General features: G+C 37.5%; 1 protein-coding gene across 12 annotated transcripts in view; it reads right to left on the bottom strand.

The window, feature by feature from the left end:
* PLCB4 (phospholipase C beta 4) overlaps positions 1 to 16,563 on the bottom strand; it is a 230,209-nt gene that overhangs the window by 57,959 nt on the left and 155,687 nt on the right. For all 12 annotated transcript variants that reach the window (XM_068675401.1, XM_068675397.1, XM_068675396.1 and 9 more), the window contains 8 exons: positions 11,871 to 11,952; positions 10,616 to 10,716; positions 9,946 to 10,003; positions 5,196 to 5,304; positions 4,033 to 4,243; positions 3,314 to 3,407; positions 2,585 to 2,664; positions 2,046 to 2,130 (listed from right to left, as the gene is read on the bottom strand). In XM_068675401.1, coding sequence (XP_068531502.1) covers positions 2,046 to 2,130; positions 2,585 to 2,664; positions 3,314 to 3,407; positions 4,033 to 4,243; positions 5,196 to 5,304; positions 9,946 to 10,003; positions 10,616 to 10,716; positions 11,871 to 11,952 — 820 coding nt within the window. The remainder of the gene's footprint in view (positions 1 to 2,045; positions 2,131 to 2,584; positions 2,665 to 3,313; positions 3,408 to 4,032; positions 4,244 to 5,195; positions 5,305 to 9,945; positions 10,004 to 10,615; positions 10,717 to 11,870; positions 11,953 to 16,563) is intronic.

Raw genomic sequence — 16,563 nt, 5'->3', positions numbered from 1 at the left:
AAAGTGGGTTGGCACTGGTGAACGGAAAACTCTGCCCAGTCCTTAGCTAAGTAGTGAAGACTATTTTTGCCAGTAGGGCTACAGGGTCACATCTTCAGTATTTGTGAAAGCCAAATGGCAAGTCTGACATACACAGGAAGTACTAATAAAGGTTTTACACCAACTCCAGGAGGGAGAAAATATATTACTGGGAAAAAAAAAAAAAAAAGTCCTCTGATTTAAGCCTCATCACATCACTGAGGCTAAGAAACAAGTTTGGATATGATAAGTAACGCACTCTCCACCTTAGGCTTGCTAAGGATATTATAGAGGGAGTCACTGCTACGATGGACTGTGGTTCCCAGTTAACTATAAATGATACAGGAGTAGAAAATATTGCCAGGACTAGTAAAAATTCTTAGAAGAAATACTCAGATATTCTGATCCTTAAATCCAACTCTGAGCTACACAGAAGCAGCATTGTGGACAATGAAACAAAAGAACAAAGCACCACAACTTGAAACCCAATAAAAGAAGCAGAGGTGACAACTGACAACCAAGGAAAAAATAACAACAAAAATAAAACAGCCCAACGCCACAAGAATGGGTGCAAACCTCCTTCCAAGAAGGTAACGATATCCATAACTACCAGGGCTAGCATAGTCATTGGAGTTTTGGCATGTTGGATGAAGACAAAATGCAACTGTTCCTGAGAGTGCCTGGGTTGTAATTCCACTAGATGTCAGTGCCACAGAGCTCATTCAACCCCAAGCATCCCAAGGCACACGGCACAGCTGCGTGTCCATTTGGACAAATATTTCCTTTTCCTTAAAACTAAATCTGCTTCAGCCAGTGCTGTCTCTCTCTAAACTCTGTCCTCCTCAGTCTGTAGAAGTACCAGAAAACAAGCACTCATACACAATTCAGGCTCCTGCGGCCATCTCTGCTGCATTTGCTTTGGTAGCAGCTGGGGACCGAATTCACCCACAACAAGGAAGGGGCACAAACTGCAGAAGGCTCAGTAGTGCTACAGAGCACAGGCAGCTGAGACTAATTACTGGGCCCTGAGGTAGCAGCATGGTTCTCTTTGGCCAGCTTTATTGTAGGCTTGCCTGAAAGCTATTGGAGGTTGTCATTTGTGAGGAACGTGGCAAGGTGCTACATACATTAGCAGGCAACATTACAGGCTTAGTTCTCTCAGATGCGCCTTTCATGGCAATGACCTGATATTCACCAAGCCTGGTGAGCTGCCGTCCCTGCAACATGCAAGGAAACCCAAGAAAAGCACAGTTCTGAAAATGATAATACCAGGAGGCCCCTGGCAGGAGGTGACAAATACAGCAGAATCCTCTTTGACATGGTCTCCCACAGCACTGAATAATGCCTGTAGGTTTTGGGTGGCTGCTGGCAGACAGTGAGCACATTGCTCAGGAGAGTAGCGAAGGACTGGGGGAGTAGTTGCAAGCAGTGGATAACAAGCTATTAATGCCTCAAACACTGTGTTTGTGGAGGAGTGCCTGTTATTACCTCCTGCCACGCAGAAGAGTGAAGTGCATGCAGATTACAGTGCACTTGATAGTCCAAATGAGACTGCAGGGAACTCTGCTTAATTTAATTGTTAATGCAGTAGTGGGGGCCACCTAGGCTGCAGGGCCTGATACAGAGCATAAAGCATGCAAAGTGCAGCTGAAATGGGAGCTTTCCTCAACTGAGACCATGCAATTTAAAATTAATTGTTTTTCAATGGTGACTGGCAAGTTGCAGAGTTATGTATGACCTGGAAATACAATGTATGCGGTGTATTTTATATAGGAGCTGATATTGCGTCACACATCAAGGGGATGGATTTCCCCAGGCTGCTTGCCAGAGCCCTGTACAGAAGAGATTGAACAATCAGATAAGGATGTTTGTACCAAAAAGTGTAGACACTCAAATACACTAGTCATTTTTGAAAGCACAGGACTGGTAGTGATCAGCACTCCAACCATAGGTGATAAGACCCCAGTTTATTCTCTTTTAAACACAGATAATATAAAAAATAGGAACGCTGTCAGAAGATAACATACTGGATGTGTTTCTAGAGGCTGCTTCAACAGGAGATCTCCAAAAAGATCTTCACAGTATTTTGACATCTTGTACTGCTGATATTTGCTGTAAAAGATGATGTTGGTTCATTTTTTAAATATAAAAAAGAAATCACTATTAGTCAGCAAAGCAGAATAATACTAAGTAATCTAGACTTCCCAAATTATATACTACCCAATTTCTCTCAACTGAGACACATTACTGTAATTAAACTGTCAATAAAGGTCTATTATCTGACAGATATGAATTTAATAAGACCAAGAAAGTAGATTAACTGAATCCCACACAACTAATGGAACATGCAAATATATTTCACAGCTTTACCACAGATAAAAAAATATTGCTATTATTAAGCTAGCTAAAAATTGACTATTAAAGTACATTCCTTTCCAAGTGACACCCAGCATATCTGCATAGCCCAACACACTTTTCAAGTACATTCAAATAGTAGCATTTTTGAGCTTTATCATCTTTCTCATCCATTGTACTAAAAAAATAAATAAAAAAGGTCACTATATACCTGCAGTGATTTTCAAATGAAAGAATGACAGGGTATTCTGATGTAACAAATGCTGTTTCCTTAATGGCTTGAATTACATCCTTTAAAATGCAATAATAGGATTCAAAATTAGAACAGATCAAATTACAATCATAATGAAAAAGATTTTTTTGTCCTCCTCCCCATCCTCAGAAACACAGAAATAAATGAGTTTCAAATATGCCAAGTGAAACCAAAACTAGAAAAAAAAAAAAAAAAAGTATGCTCCTTCTTCTCTGGTCACCCTCCACAACCAACCTGTGCACCAGCACCCAACTGCAGCTGCAGTTTCACCTGCAACCCATCAATGCTACCCCTGAATCTACTACCATCTCCATCGTGCCATGAAGTACTTCTGTTCCCTGAATGACTCCTGCATCTTCAGGCTGTTTCTACAGCTAAGGAACTTCTCAGACAGGGGGAGGATATTTACTCTGCTGCTCAAAGAGCCACTGAATGTGAAAATATTGGGCAAAGTAATCAAGCCTGCTTTCTGCATTTTTTGTGGAAAGGCAGCAGTAGCACAAGGGTATGTAACACGAGCAGGAAACAAGTTTTAATATCTGGGGACAAGAAACCATACTATGCAATTTGTCAGTCTGTCAAAACAGAGCAGTGGCAGATGCTGAGGAGGAGAGGGGTGCCTTGCATGGATTCTTGTCCAGGGGTCCTACTGGGGTTGGTTGCCAAATGGAGAGGTCAGGCATTTACCTTGAAAAGAATATCTGTACACATTGCTTTTCCATGCGTTATTATTGGTTCTTGGTCTTCACCTTTTCCATCCCAACAGTCCAGCTCAACACATCTAAAGACCCAAGAAAAATATCACCTTTCTTAGTGCTTCAATACAGATGAGCTGCCTGGGACAAGTTCTGAGCAGTGATGTTCAGAGCAGTAAGTTACCAAGCAGTAAGTTACCAAGCAGTTTGGGGCATTACACAATTCCTTTTAAGCTGTACATGTGTAATTTCAGACTGCTTTTATTACTTCAGGTATTCTACCTTAAATACAGTATATGTGGGGCAAGATATTAATACCTGAAGAAAAAAAATAGCACTATAACACTCTTTTATTTATCATCTTACTCAGTTAACTGTGACACATACTAGTAGGTCAAGAAATCAAGCAGGAAATCATAAACATTCTCATTTACTTATAGGGTTCTTAATTGTAAAGCAAGAAGCACTCTGAAAGTCTTTGTCATTTTGATATCAAACTTATCTGTCTTACAACCCAACTCCAGACACCAATTTCTACATCCCACTGCCTTCCAATGCTTTTTTGTGAGAAAGTCTTAAATATGTATATTTTCATTTACAACATTGATATATTTATGCATTCAGTTATATACTCTATCTTCACCAAGTATACTATGTAGACGTATAGTATCAGATTCACAAATACTGAAAGACTTATCTACTGCTTCCAACCTGCATCCAGCCAGAAGTACTTGTCTGTACATCTCCACTGAAGACTTGCCACCAAACTGCCTGCCTGTTAAATATGTATTGTGAGAGGAACTGATAAAATAGTGAGCCAAAGGATGGTCCATTTCTTGATATAATTCCAAACGGTCTAAGAAAACTGGTGCATTTTCATCTGACATCAAGTATCTGCAAAATCCATCACTTGATATGAGACCTAGAAGGCAGAAGAAATCATAGTAAATTACTACTAGAAATTTACAGTGCGTAGGATTCAAACTATCTTTCAGAACATGAACCCTAGCAAAAAAAAGGTATGTCTCTAAAGGTTTCTGCAAGCAAACACTCCTCTTCTTCCAGTGCTCCAAGCTGACCAGAAACTGTGTCCCTGATGCAAAATTTGACACTGTGTCCCCAGATAATAAAACCAGATGTACAAGAAAGAATTCTGATAGTAGTTATTTTTTTTAAAGGTTTCCCAAATGTATTTAAGACTTCTTGGAAATAAAAGTCAAAGAAAGACTCTAAATGATTAGCCGTGATTCAGTTCTTGGCTAGAAGAATAAACCAACATCAATCCCCTGCTATTGCTTTGTGCTTGCAAAATCCTCTTCCTTGCAAATTAGTGAACAATACTTTCCTGTTCTAGATTAAGTCCCACCTTCATAAAACATGATTTTATATCCTAAACAGATGGCAACTTCTATAGTACATACTTTTTACTTTGAAAAACTTGTAAAACTCACTGGTATCAGGAGTACTCAAAGAAGAGTGAATTAAAAAAAAGAAAGTCAGAATTAGAATCAGGTAATTAATACTAATATTTCTATTTCATACACAGCAAGTGCTCAACTTTTTCTAGGAGTCACCATGTTGTTCCCCATTTACTAAATCCCAATGTCAAGCTAACCTCTCCCGGTTTCTACCAGGCTGTCTGTGTGGCCACAATGTAACCTGGATCAGGTTAATCCTTCTGAAAAATCACTGATTTTGAGCGGGAGATATTTTTCAGCAAATCAGTTTCCCAGTCTACTTCAGTGGTTAGCCCTGCAAGTGCTTGCCCCCTGACCACAAGGACCGTAATCTCCCTTTAAAAAGTTTGCAGGCTTCAGAACAAATTCCCCAAATGCCTAAAAAATGGCAAATCCTGAATTTCCTCCCACATTTACCTTTACTCTTCAAGTCTTCATCTGGCTCATATGTCTCAATTATCTGCATTGCTCTTTTTGTGTCATAAAAGGGAAATAAAATTTCATTGAGCCGAGGATCTCGTTGATGCTAAGGTTAGAAAACAACAGAATTCAGCAAAACAATATAGTGCATGGCTACCATCCAAGAGCATTTCATTACTGCAGATGAGAAAGAAAGAAGTGGACATTTAAAAAAAAAAAAAAAAGCCCTAAAACTTTCAGACTATCCAACAGCAACTTTAGCTTTAGACAGAAAACAAACCTTATCTTCCATAAGAAACTTAGGAAGCTTTATTATAAATATTTCCAAATAAATCCACTATAACTGTATAACTGGTCTAACTGTTGCTTGTTCATGAAAATAATGACTGCACGTGGTATATGTGCCAATGAAATGTTGACAATAAATAGCTAAGCTCATCTTTATAAAATCTCTCTTCTTCCTTCCAATCTTTTTTGTAGATCATGTAAACTGACAGACTTGACTGATGGCATAGTAATCACCTCTGCTAAAATGCATGTCTTCAGCAATATCTATAGCTGAAGTAAAAATTGAAAGTAAAATAAAACTATGCTATATATACATAATTTGAAACCTGAATTTAGAAATATGAAACTGATGATGATTATTTGTGAATCAAAGAAACACTGTGCACTATGCAAAAAAAAACACACTTAACTTCTTAGAAGAAATATATAAAATTTAGAAGAACTTTATAGTATCCTCAATTCACAGTAATTTATGGTATTAAGATTTCATAACATTTAGCATTTCTATATATTCTAGATGCAATTTAGCAGTGATTTCTAATACACTAAAATTCAGGGAGTTTTTGGTTTAGTTTGGTTTTGCTCACAGTTGCGCTATATAACATTTGTTTTTCTCCATGCTGGATTAGAGCTGCACACTGTGTGCCTGATTCTCCATTAAAAGAAAATTAAAAACAGAATTGAACGGAGTAGTGGCATGTAAGCAGATGCAATAAAATGTAAAGAAATAAATATGACCATGACAACACTCTTTTACCCCGGTAAATGCAGTTTTCAAGCTGCAGTTTAAGCAGAATTCAGAAATGTAACAGGCCACCCCCATATTAGTGATCAATAATTTGGAGTGGACAGAATGGTGTTCACGTGGCTTGGCACAGCATTATCAGCATTTGATGTAATTCCTTATGTATATATATATTTCTGACAGTTTTTCAGGAAGAAAAGTAGTTTCCAATCAAAAATAAGCACTTGATCTCTTTTCTTACAATCAATACACTGATGAATGTGCTTTATTGATTCCAAGAAATTACAACCAATGCCAATTTAATCATGCAGTTAAAGAGGGATCTTTAAAGTAAAGCTACTGACAGTATGCAGCATCTAAATTATAGCATTTTCATTCACTACAGATCGGCTGTCTGGATATCTAAGTAAAACTCAGGTAAAATATGAAATGAGAGCAGCTGGATGCAGGACATAACTTGCTAAGCAGCACAGAGCAGCAATACAACACTGGCATGCAACAGCACAGTCTAATATGACAAATGACAAGCTTTATATCATGAAAGACATTTCACTACTTCAAAAAATTTAAGAAGAAGTAAGAAAGGTTCTTACTCAAGAAGAGTACTCTTACCCATTCTTCTACAGTTAATCATAAGCATATGGAATAAAATAAATGGGATAAAGAAAAAAAGCCTCCTCTAGAATAAGTCTCTCCAGAATTATTGTAAGGAGCAAAAGAGCAAAATATTCTTCTTGTAGCAATGACGATCGCTCATTATCAACTTTTTTCCCCATTAATAAAATCATGTCTCCGTGCTTACTTAGTTTAAAAACCAAAGCAGATCTGACAACTGATGACATGTTATTTAAAAAAAATGGAAGAATGCTTACTAGTGTATCCTGGAGAAATATTCTGCATTACTGGGCTTGCTGGCAAAGGAAAGCTGTAACATAAAAGCTGACTAGAACTAAAAGTGTGAAGTTTCATCTAGAAAGACAACATGTCCCTGGACTAATTGCATATGTCCAGAGTTGCCTTTGCTTGGTCTAGTTACCATATGAAGTAGAAAACCCTTACCCTAGACATTCTTAACCACATGAGAGTGAACTATCTAAAAGAATGGGGAGGAAAAAAAATCCTGCATAGTTCTGGAAAGAGAGAAAGACCATTTAGCCTCCTCAACCTGGCCTCCACTCTACTCTGAGCAGCTATAAACTGAGATGTAAAGCAGCTTTCGGGCCCACTATAATTTTACTTCTTGAATTTGTCCTGTGCAGTGGGAAAAGAATGGCATCCTTATGTGGAGATGAAAAAAGGGAGAGGGAGACAGAAAGAGAGAGTAAATGAATGTGAAGGAGAGAGGAAGAGCAAGCAAGAGAGTGGAAGGGAGGGAGGAAAGGAAGAAGAAAGGGAAGAAGACAGTGGGAAAGAGAGGGGGGCAGTGGGGAAGAAAGGGAAAGAAAAGGATCTCCTCATACCTCCTTCCCAGGAGAATGGTTGAATCCTGGTCAGACTACTGAATTTCCACTTTGACATTTACTTGGCTTATAATTTATTGCTGCAAGTGAATGGCAGGAGCAAATCTCAATAGTAGTGACCTCAGTTGTTTTTCTACTACATTTTCTTTTTTTCTAAATTGGACTTAATAACAAAATCAAACAAAAAAAAATCTAAAAAATAACTTTCTAAAATCTTCCCAGAAGTTTTAATACTGATACACAACTAAATCAGCTGTCAGCCAGAAGCATTTAAAAGGCAAATAGAGACAGCATTTTGACTGGACAGATGCTCACCCTCCACTTATACCCAGTAACATACCATCATGCTCTCTTAAAAAGTTGTAATGCTTACAGTTTTTGTGGCCTGCCCTGGAGGTTATGGAATTCAAATTAATTTAGGCTAAAGACTTTCATGAATAATTGCCCTGCCAAGCAATTCCCTTCTCCTAAATAATCTTGTATTTTCCAGCATTAAACATCACTACTAATTGCAGTATTGGCCTGCTGTAAAGGGGACAGAAATGATCACATCAGGTGGGAGAACTTAGTTTATTTAGTGCATTTCAAATCATGACCAAAATTTTAAACTCCAAATATATTTGGAGACCAAAATACCTTAAGCACTAAGCCAAAGGCATTGGTTTCAAGTCATCAGACTAAATGTTCCACTCTATAAAACTTTTCTACATTTTTTTTTTCCCAGCTCTAGTCTCCAACTAAAGGGAAACAACCATTAGTCATGAAATATTAATCACAGAATCACAGAATTGTAGGGGTTGGAAGGGATCTCCAGAGATTATCGGTTCAACCCCTCTGCCAAAGCAGGTTCCCTAGAGCAAATTGCACATGTAGGCATCCAGATGGGTCTTGAATATCTCCAGAGAAGGAGACTCCAAAATCTCCCTGGGCAGCCCTCACCATGAAGAAGTTCTTTTGCATATTGGTGCAGAACTTTCTGTGCTCCGTTTTGTGGCCATTGCCCCTTGTCCTATCCCCAAAAAACACTGAATAGAGGTTGGCCATATTGCTTTGTCTCCCACACTTCAGGTCTTTATAAACATTGATAAGATCCCCTCTCAGTCTTCTTTTCCGAAGGCTGAACAGACCCAGGTCTCTCAGCTTCCCCTCACAGGGGAGATGCTCTTCTTTTTGAATACTCCTTTTTATGTGTGATTTGGTTCGATGAAGAATGAGTGCATTCCCAAATGAAAAAGAAAATTTTACTCTGAATATGATCTACAAATTCTGAATATGATCTATTTGATTTTTCTATGGGGGAACTTACTGCTTGAACCTTAATATAGCAGTATCAGAAACATACACATTTCTGATATAAATAAAAATGGATTTGTAAATAGTAAAATAATGTTAGAAGGAAAGAATTTTGGTAAGGCTTTTGGTCCCTAAAAGATCAAGTATCATGCAGAGAAGTAAAGCAGCTGCCCACGTTGTAGATGACAAGAATCTGTTGGTACAAACCCAGGTAGAATGTACTTATTTTCCATGTGTATGTTCTTGTTAAATCTATATTGTGCATTTGCTGTTGCAATTCTGATAGAGTCAGCCTTCCACAGCTTACTGTGCTTTAGGAATAGAAAAAAAAAAAAAAAGAGAAAAAAAGAAACCCCTCACAGTGTTTACTCGCACACTCATGATGTTTTTAAGAAATACTAAATACTCTTGCCAACAATTGTATTCTGGAAATACAGCAATAAAAATATTTTCTTTTATGCTGCACACATACTATTTTAAAAATCATATACAAACCCTTAAAATACCCTCTTAGCTCTTAGATTTGTAATAGATAGAAATATACTGTACAGTAGAATCAAGCCAATGTTTTTAAAAGCCTACTTCATTTCTTCTATTATTCAAAGGGATAAGCAGATATATTTATCTGTGGCCTTTAGGTAAAAATAATTGCTTATAATAAAATACTGGATGTATTTTTAATAAAAATGCATCGAATATAACAGTATAAAATGTATTAAACATACACAACACAAGACAACAAGCAAATAATCAACAGATGCAATCTGCAAAAGCCAACATGTAGAAAGCACAAGAACATATAAGGTTGGAGCTGATTTTTGCACCTGGATGTTACCATAATGGAAAGATCAGCAGATCAGAAGCATAGCAAATAATGGCATGATACATGCAATGGATAGACTGGAAGAAGCAAGCCACTGCAGACAGACTTGTATGGTAGTTAATGTATGAAAAAGCTTACTTCATTTAGAAAGCTCACTAATTGGTCTACCGTTAAATAATCAGTTTTGTCTCCATTGCTGAAAAGAAATTTATTAGAGAATGTAAGTTTTCATATATGATGCTACAAGTAGGTATGATTTACATGTTGACATTGTCAATACTTCTAAAACCTTCCACTTTTCTACCTTAAATAACTTTATAATCTCAAAATGAGCAGTCACAGAAAAGAAACAGTCTATGCTTGACACAGTATTTCTCCCTTACTTGCTATAATTTAACATACATTACTTCATAAAACAACATGTAAGTCCCCCAGCTGAGAATAAATAGAAGGAAGAAACTTTTAAAACATCAAATTCCTTACTTAATTTAGTTAGTTCACATACTGTGTTAATCACCTAAAGGAGCAAGTTAAAATTACAGTAGTTAGTAAAGCCAATGCAAAAAAAAAAAAAGTTCCAGGTGCTTCTTCTAACTCATGTAAAAGTTGCTCTAAATACAGAGTGAACTTTTACATTAACAATCTTAGAGGGAAGGAAGGGGAAAAACAGACTTAAGGTTTGTCTTAACATATTGCTGATGATACTAGGATTCAAGGTTAATCTTTACAGCATTCTGTCACTATTAGATATGGACTAAAATTACAGTAAAATTAGTTTAAAGGAAGATTATATTATATTTGAACTTACATCTTCTTAAAGAGGTCCTCTATGTCAGTTCTGGGACATATCTTTTGGGTGAGCTCATAAAATTTGTCATAAGTAAATGCTGCAGGCTCAATTTCATCATTCTGCAACAAAATGCAAAGGCACATTTATTCAGCAAAAGACTGCTTATATGCTCTATTCCTAAGAGTGTTATCTTACTTCACAAAAAGCAATCAAATACTGTTTCAGTTCTTTACCCATTATACGTTTACTTTACCTAGTTTATTTTGTATTTTTTCCAAACAGTTCTCAACTCATCTTTATCACAGATCTGTCAGATGTTCATATATTCTGACCTCACAGCAACACCAATTCTACATACACAGAACTGGAACTCAGTGTTTATTTTTTCTAGTGAAGCTTAAAAAAAAAAAAAAAAAAAAAAAAAAAAAACACAAAACAACAAAATAGTGTATGAACTTTAAGATACTTATGCTGAAGCCAAGGCACTTCAAGAAAATGTCTCAGGTTTGGTACAGTGGTTTTAAATAGCAAACCAGCTCTCACACAGGGTTGCATAAAATTTCTACGAGCGGGAACACACAGCTAACACATTCTGTACCATGCCCTTCTTTGGCTGAACAAGATGAGAACTGCAGCTGTGAGCAAAAAAAAAAATCACCCTTGGTGTCAAGCACCACAACTGCTGGACACCCACAGTTTTCTACGCTCCCCCTCACTGGCTGGAGACAGCGACCTGCTGAGCCTGCAGGCTGCCTCCCACCAGGCTTGGCAGGTGCCAAGCCAAAAATTATGGGCTGGAGTCTCCAAAATTAAAAAAGGGAGACTTGGCAGAGAGCAAAGGTGAAGAAACCAACCATGGCTGTAGCCAGTTGTCACCCCTCTGGGGCTGCTGACAGGGGCTCCAGCTGCAAGCAGGACAGAGCTGGAGAGCAGTTCTTCAGGAGCAAAGGAGGGGAGCAAAGAGCAGGAGGAATCCAAGAAACACAATTGAGACGGCAGCATGCAGTAATGTTCTGCACTTGTACTTCGTATAAACGCATAGGGCAAGGCAGTTATTACAGAAAAGAAGAGAAGCCTCATTTAAGAGGTTTAAGGCTATTTCAAAGATTTGATTACATTTTAATTTTAGTAAACAACCTACAGTGTTGAATAAGCTACTCATGAACAATAGGCATGTTTTTGCATGATGCATACGACTTTGATCACAGATATGAATATGAATGATTCATCAGTTTATTAATGTACAAAGAAATTATTCAAAACTGCAAGATACCTTTCCACTGGGAAGACCTAATTCCTTAAGTGCCTGAAAGATCACTTTTTCTGTTTTACCTGATGCGAAGGTTCTGGTAATGCTAAAACAAAAGAGTGGGAGAAAAAGAAGGAAAAATGTTAGTAACATTTTAAACATTCAGTTTTCTCTCTCTTGCTTTTTACTGCCAACATTTTCTTCCAACTTCAACTGATGAATATAAGCATCTTCCAAGTAATAGTGCAGCTGAAAAAATGCTCCATGTTTCGCATAGCAGCAGTGTTCTGCCTGCAAGCTACCCATTAGAAAACATCAAAATAATGAACTGCAAAAAGAACAGAAGAGTTGCTGTTTTTTTCAGTATACTGGGATATGGAGCTGTGAAAAGCATTATTCTTTTGGATCTTTTCACCTCCACACATCGATAAATGACTGTGTTTAAAAAGTAACAGATTCAACAAGTGAGAAGACTCATGGCTCCAGGCTTTCCTGCTTGTGGTGACTTCTCTTCCTTTCCAAGCATTAACCTATGCCTCCCACATCACCCTTAAGGTAGGTCTGAACCATTCCCAATGGCAGGTTCCTTCCTCTTTCCTTTTCAAGCAGTCTTTGCTAGCCAGGGACTCCCAGATGCATGTCAGATCTTATTCCCTGCTCCTTCACCATCTGCAGTGTTCACTCCTCCCTTTGAATGTTCCCTTGCCTTGCAGGCATTATGAATGCCCCTGTTCTAGATGTACTATGCATTTAAGTAGGTTTCCACCAAACTGATTAACATCCATTTCCTTCCACAAAACAATAATTCCATTTAAAGCTTAGCTATTTGGCATGCTTAATGTGAAAACATTTGGTCTATTTCTGTTTCCATTTGAGACAAGTTTGAATAGCCTCTAACTCTGGAAAAGTAGATCCAAATTTGACACTCTCCTCCTTTCCAGGGTCTAAGCTAAAAAGATGCATCCCAGAACTCCTTGATTTTGATGTCTCAATCTGGAGGGGAAAAATGAGGTCTGTATCCAGTACCTATTGCTAACGCTAAGAAAACCTGTATTGTAGGAAATACCCTATAGCTGCCTCATAAGTTGCTTGTTATCATCAGTTGAGACAATCATTTGCGGAGTCTTTTTGTTAGTCTCATGCATACTAAATAATTTCACAAGGTGAAAGATGTGAAATCAACAGTTGCTGTTATTTGTTGCCATAGCAATTCACAGTTGTTCTACTCTCCAAAACACTCTAAGACTCCTATGTAAATATTTTCATACTAATAAAATGAAGATCAGGAAGCCAAAGATCCAAGTGATAAAATAGCATTTTAACCTATCTTGGCTATTTTTTAATGGGTTCTTACAACAGGTTTCTATGTCCCTATTTAGGTACATAATTAAGTTATTTGACTTCCAAAGCTAAGTACTGTGATGTTTTCACTGAATTATAGAATGAGCTTAATTTTAGGCGTCTGTTTCTTAAAAAAAAAAAAAAATAAATAAATACATATCAAACAGCTATTTTCTCCTAATGCTATGACACTGAATAACATCAAGTCTATAATTTATAATCTATCTCCAGCCCTGTAAAAATTATATGCCTGTTCTAATGAATTAGGCCCCAATAATAAATATAGTGCCAAATGTGTAATATTGGCATAAGTAATTACTCAGAAACAGAGAGCCAAGATCCCATGGCTGCAGAGAGCTTCTTTTTGATATCAAACTATCTACTTCACTAAAGATAACAGTAAATATAGCAATAATTTGTAATGAGAGCAGCAGTCTAGAAACAAGTACATGAATTAAAAAAGAGTTTAAAAGTATACTTTCATTTTGCTAAGGGTACTGTAAATAAAACTTTTTTAATTATATCTGAAGAGACTTCATCCTAGCATATTTACAATCATCTTGTTGTATACCTTGGAAAAAAATTGGATTATTTCTGACACAAGCAAGTTGCTGGTTGATAGATACCTACAGGTGTTAACTCCTCATGTTCTATGGTGGATTTTTTTTTCTTTCTTATCTTTTTTTTTTTTTTTGTGAGGGTGGGGGCAATGTGTCAATGTGCTCTTTCATTTTTTAAAATACTTCAAATCTAGGACCGAGGGTTATCAGTCTATCTTGCCTTTTGATGGACTCAGTAACTTGGTTACTTCAAAATATTTACCACTTTCAAATCATTACTTCAAATATCAAGTCAACACACAGACTGTTCAAAACATCATTTATTCTGGCTACGGTGAATTTATCAGTTTGGCTAGAACTGGAAGTACCACTGTGTACACTGTACAAAAAAATTATCTAAAACTACAATTTCCAACCATCATCTAACTGTAGGAGCAGACATTTCTTCCAGGCACTCTGGAGTAATCGATACAAAGCTTATTTACTAAAATGTGTAATTTCAGATTAAATTAATTAAACCAGTATGAGACAAATTTAGTCTTTGTGCCTTTTTTTTTCTTTAATCTTCACAGTTAGATGCTAAATTAGCTCAAACTCTTTTAAATGTAGTCATACCAATGGATGATCATAGGTTGACCTAAATTCATTTCCAAGCAGACTCTATCTGAACAGGCACAACTTGCACATACAGAAAACATGTTTTCTGCCAATAGAAAGCTGCAGAAACAGAATATTTTTTTATGTTAACAAGCACTGACCTTCTCAGTTATCATTTATAGTAGTTTGAAAATCTGAAAATACAAAATATTTTAACCAGTATTCTCCTAAGGCTTTTGCACTACTAACTGCTAGTATTTCTTCTCTCTCAAACACATTACATTGATAGTAATAAATATATGCCCCAGAGTAGGTTCAAATCCAATAGCAGTTGAGAAGAATCTCCATGACCTTACAACCCTAACATTACTAACAAGGAGTCAGGAATATTTGCACCATTTACCACTGACAGCCTAAGGATTTTCACCTTCTCAAGCTTTGCCATTTTCTATGCCCATGTGTTGGCTGCAACGATCTGTATTAAACCTAGAAAGAAATGCAGAGCTCTGACTTCCCAGGTGAGATTTTTTCCTTGGGATTTTACTTCATTCTGTGTAAAAGTGAACTAAAGGGGATCTTGCAATACACATTCCCATAGCTTAACAGTCTTGCTAGGTATTCTCCTGAGAGGATAACATTTCCTATCTGTATCCCCAGAGCTACAGTCACGCTGTAGGGGTCCCTGAGCAGCAGGAGGAGGTGGATGTTTGACAGAGCACAGCCGACTAGAAGACACTGAATTTAAAACAAGGAAGTAATGTGGGAGGGACTGACCACAGCAATCTGGAGGTCTGTTGAATGTGAAGCATCAGAAGTTTAAATCAGTAGGAAGATTTACTTGAGTGGAGACTTGGGTAAACAACATGAAACTCAGTGCATAGCAGAAGCATTCTGCCCAAATTTCCTGGTGCTTCTTGGCTTGCCTTCCTATCTCACCATGTACCCTTCTCATGCGGTCTAGCTCCTCCTATTCTTTGTCTTCTCCCCATACTCTTCCTTTGCACTAAGTGCTTGGTGGGCAGAGGAGAGGTTACCCAGTGATGAGAGATCTGTGTGCCTGTGTCTCACTTCATAATAAGCAGGTGTTGCTGGATCAGGCCACTTTCACAATTTCACTGTCCTCCATTAGGCCTCTGCTGCGGAGGGAGGACAGTGCTCTGGTTCAACCTTTTTTCCAAGACAGGTCTACAGAACAGTCTGATTTTTGCCCTGCATTGCCATTCCTCTTGCCTCTTGCTGACATCTCTCCTATTCCTTTCAGCCCGTGAAACAGTACTTACTGGATAAGCACCAAAAGGTTGCCACATTTTACCCACAACAACATAATGAATTCCTAGAAGATGTAAAGATTCAGGTTCCTCAGCACAGCATGGATAGTAGATTCTTTACAAATTTATACTGCAAATCACTTTTACAGAAATTAAGCTTCTAGAGACCAATTTGTGTCAACCTGGCACTCGTGGAACTGGAAACACTTCTAAGAAAAACTATTCAACTTTAAGAGACCATTTAAGTCTTCCACAATCCAAACTCTAAATCTGACAGGATGATTTAATTCACTGGAATTAACAAGCCAGTGCACTGGACTCTCTTCAGCAATATGCAGCCTTGTCTGCATAAGTAAATTAGCCTGCTATAGCACAGCAGAGAGAACTTGTGCCTCCCTAAATGCAAGGTAAAATATTTCAAGGTGGGAAACAGTTTCAGACAAGCTAGCACGCTATTCATTCAATACTGAGAATAAAGCTCTGTGTTCAAACACAGACATAAAGCTCTGACGTCTTGAAATGAATTGCTCCCCTAGTACGTTCCCACATCTTTATCTTTCAGATTATATTACTCATGGGACCTCTGCACAGTGATGCCTCATGCAGTTCAGTTCAAGTTTCAGGAATAAGCAGGAGCTTGACAATGTGAAAGCTGAAAAATTAATACACTGAAGCAGCCTTAACATTGTCAAAGTGTTACTTGAATCATGAAACCTGGAGGACAGCATAGCTGGCCCTTTATCATTTTGCCGATTCTGAAGATGTATAATCCTCTCTTTCTTGCATGGAAAAAAAAATATCTGTAAGGTTTATTTTACAAAGTCCTTTTTATTGTTCTTTTCTGTGTGTTCCTCCTCATGAAAAAACAGCATGCTCCAAAAGTGGGTTTCACATACTGGATGAGAAGGAAAGAAGCTCAATGTATTGGCAAGAACATCTAGAGCAGGGCAG

This window comes from Anas acuta, chromosome 3, assembly GCF_963932015.1.
Source record: "Anas acuta chromosome 3, bAnaAcu1.1, whole genome shotgun sequence".
Lineage (NCBI taxonomy): Eukaryota > Metazoa > Chordata > Aves > Anseriformes > Anatidae > Anas > Anas acuta.
This window is presented reverse-complemented; position numbering and strand designations above follow the sequence as displayed.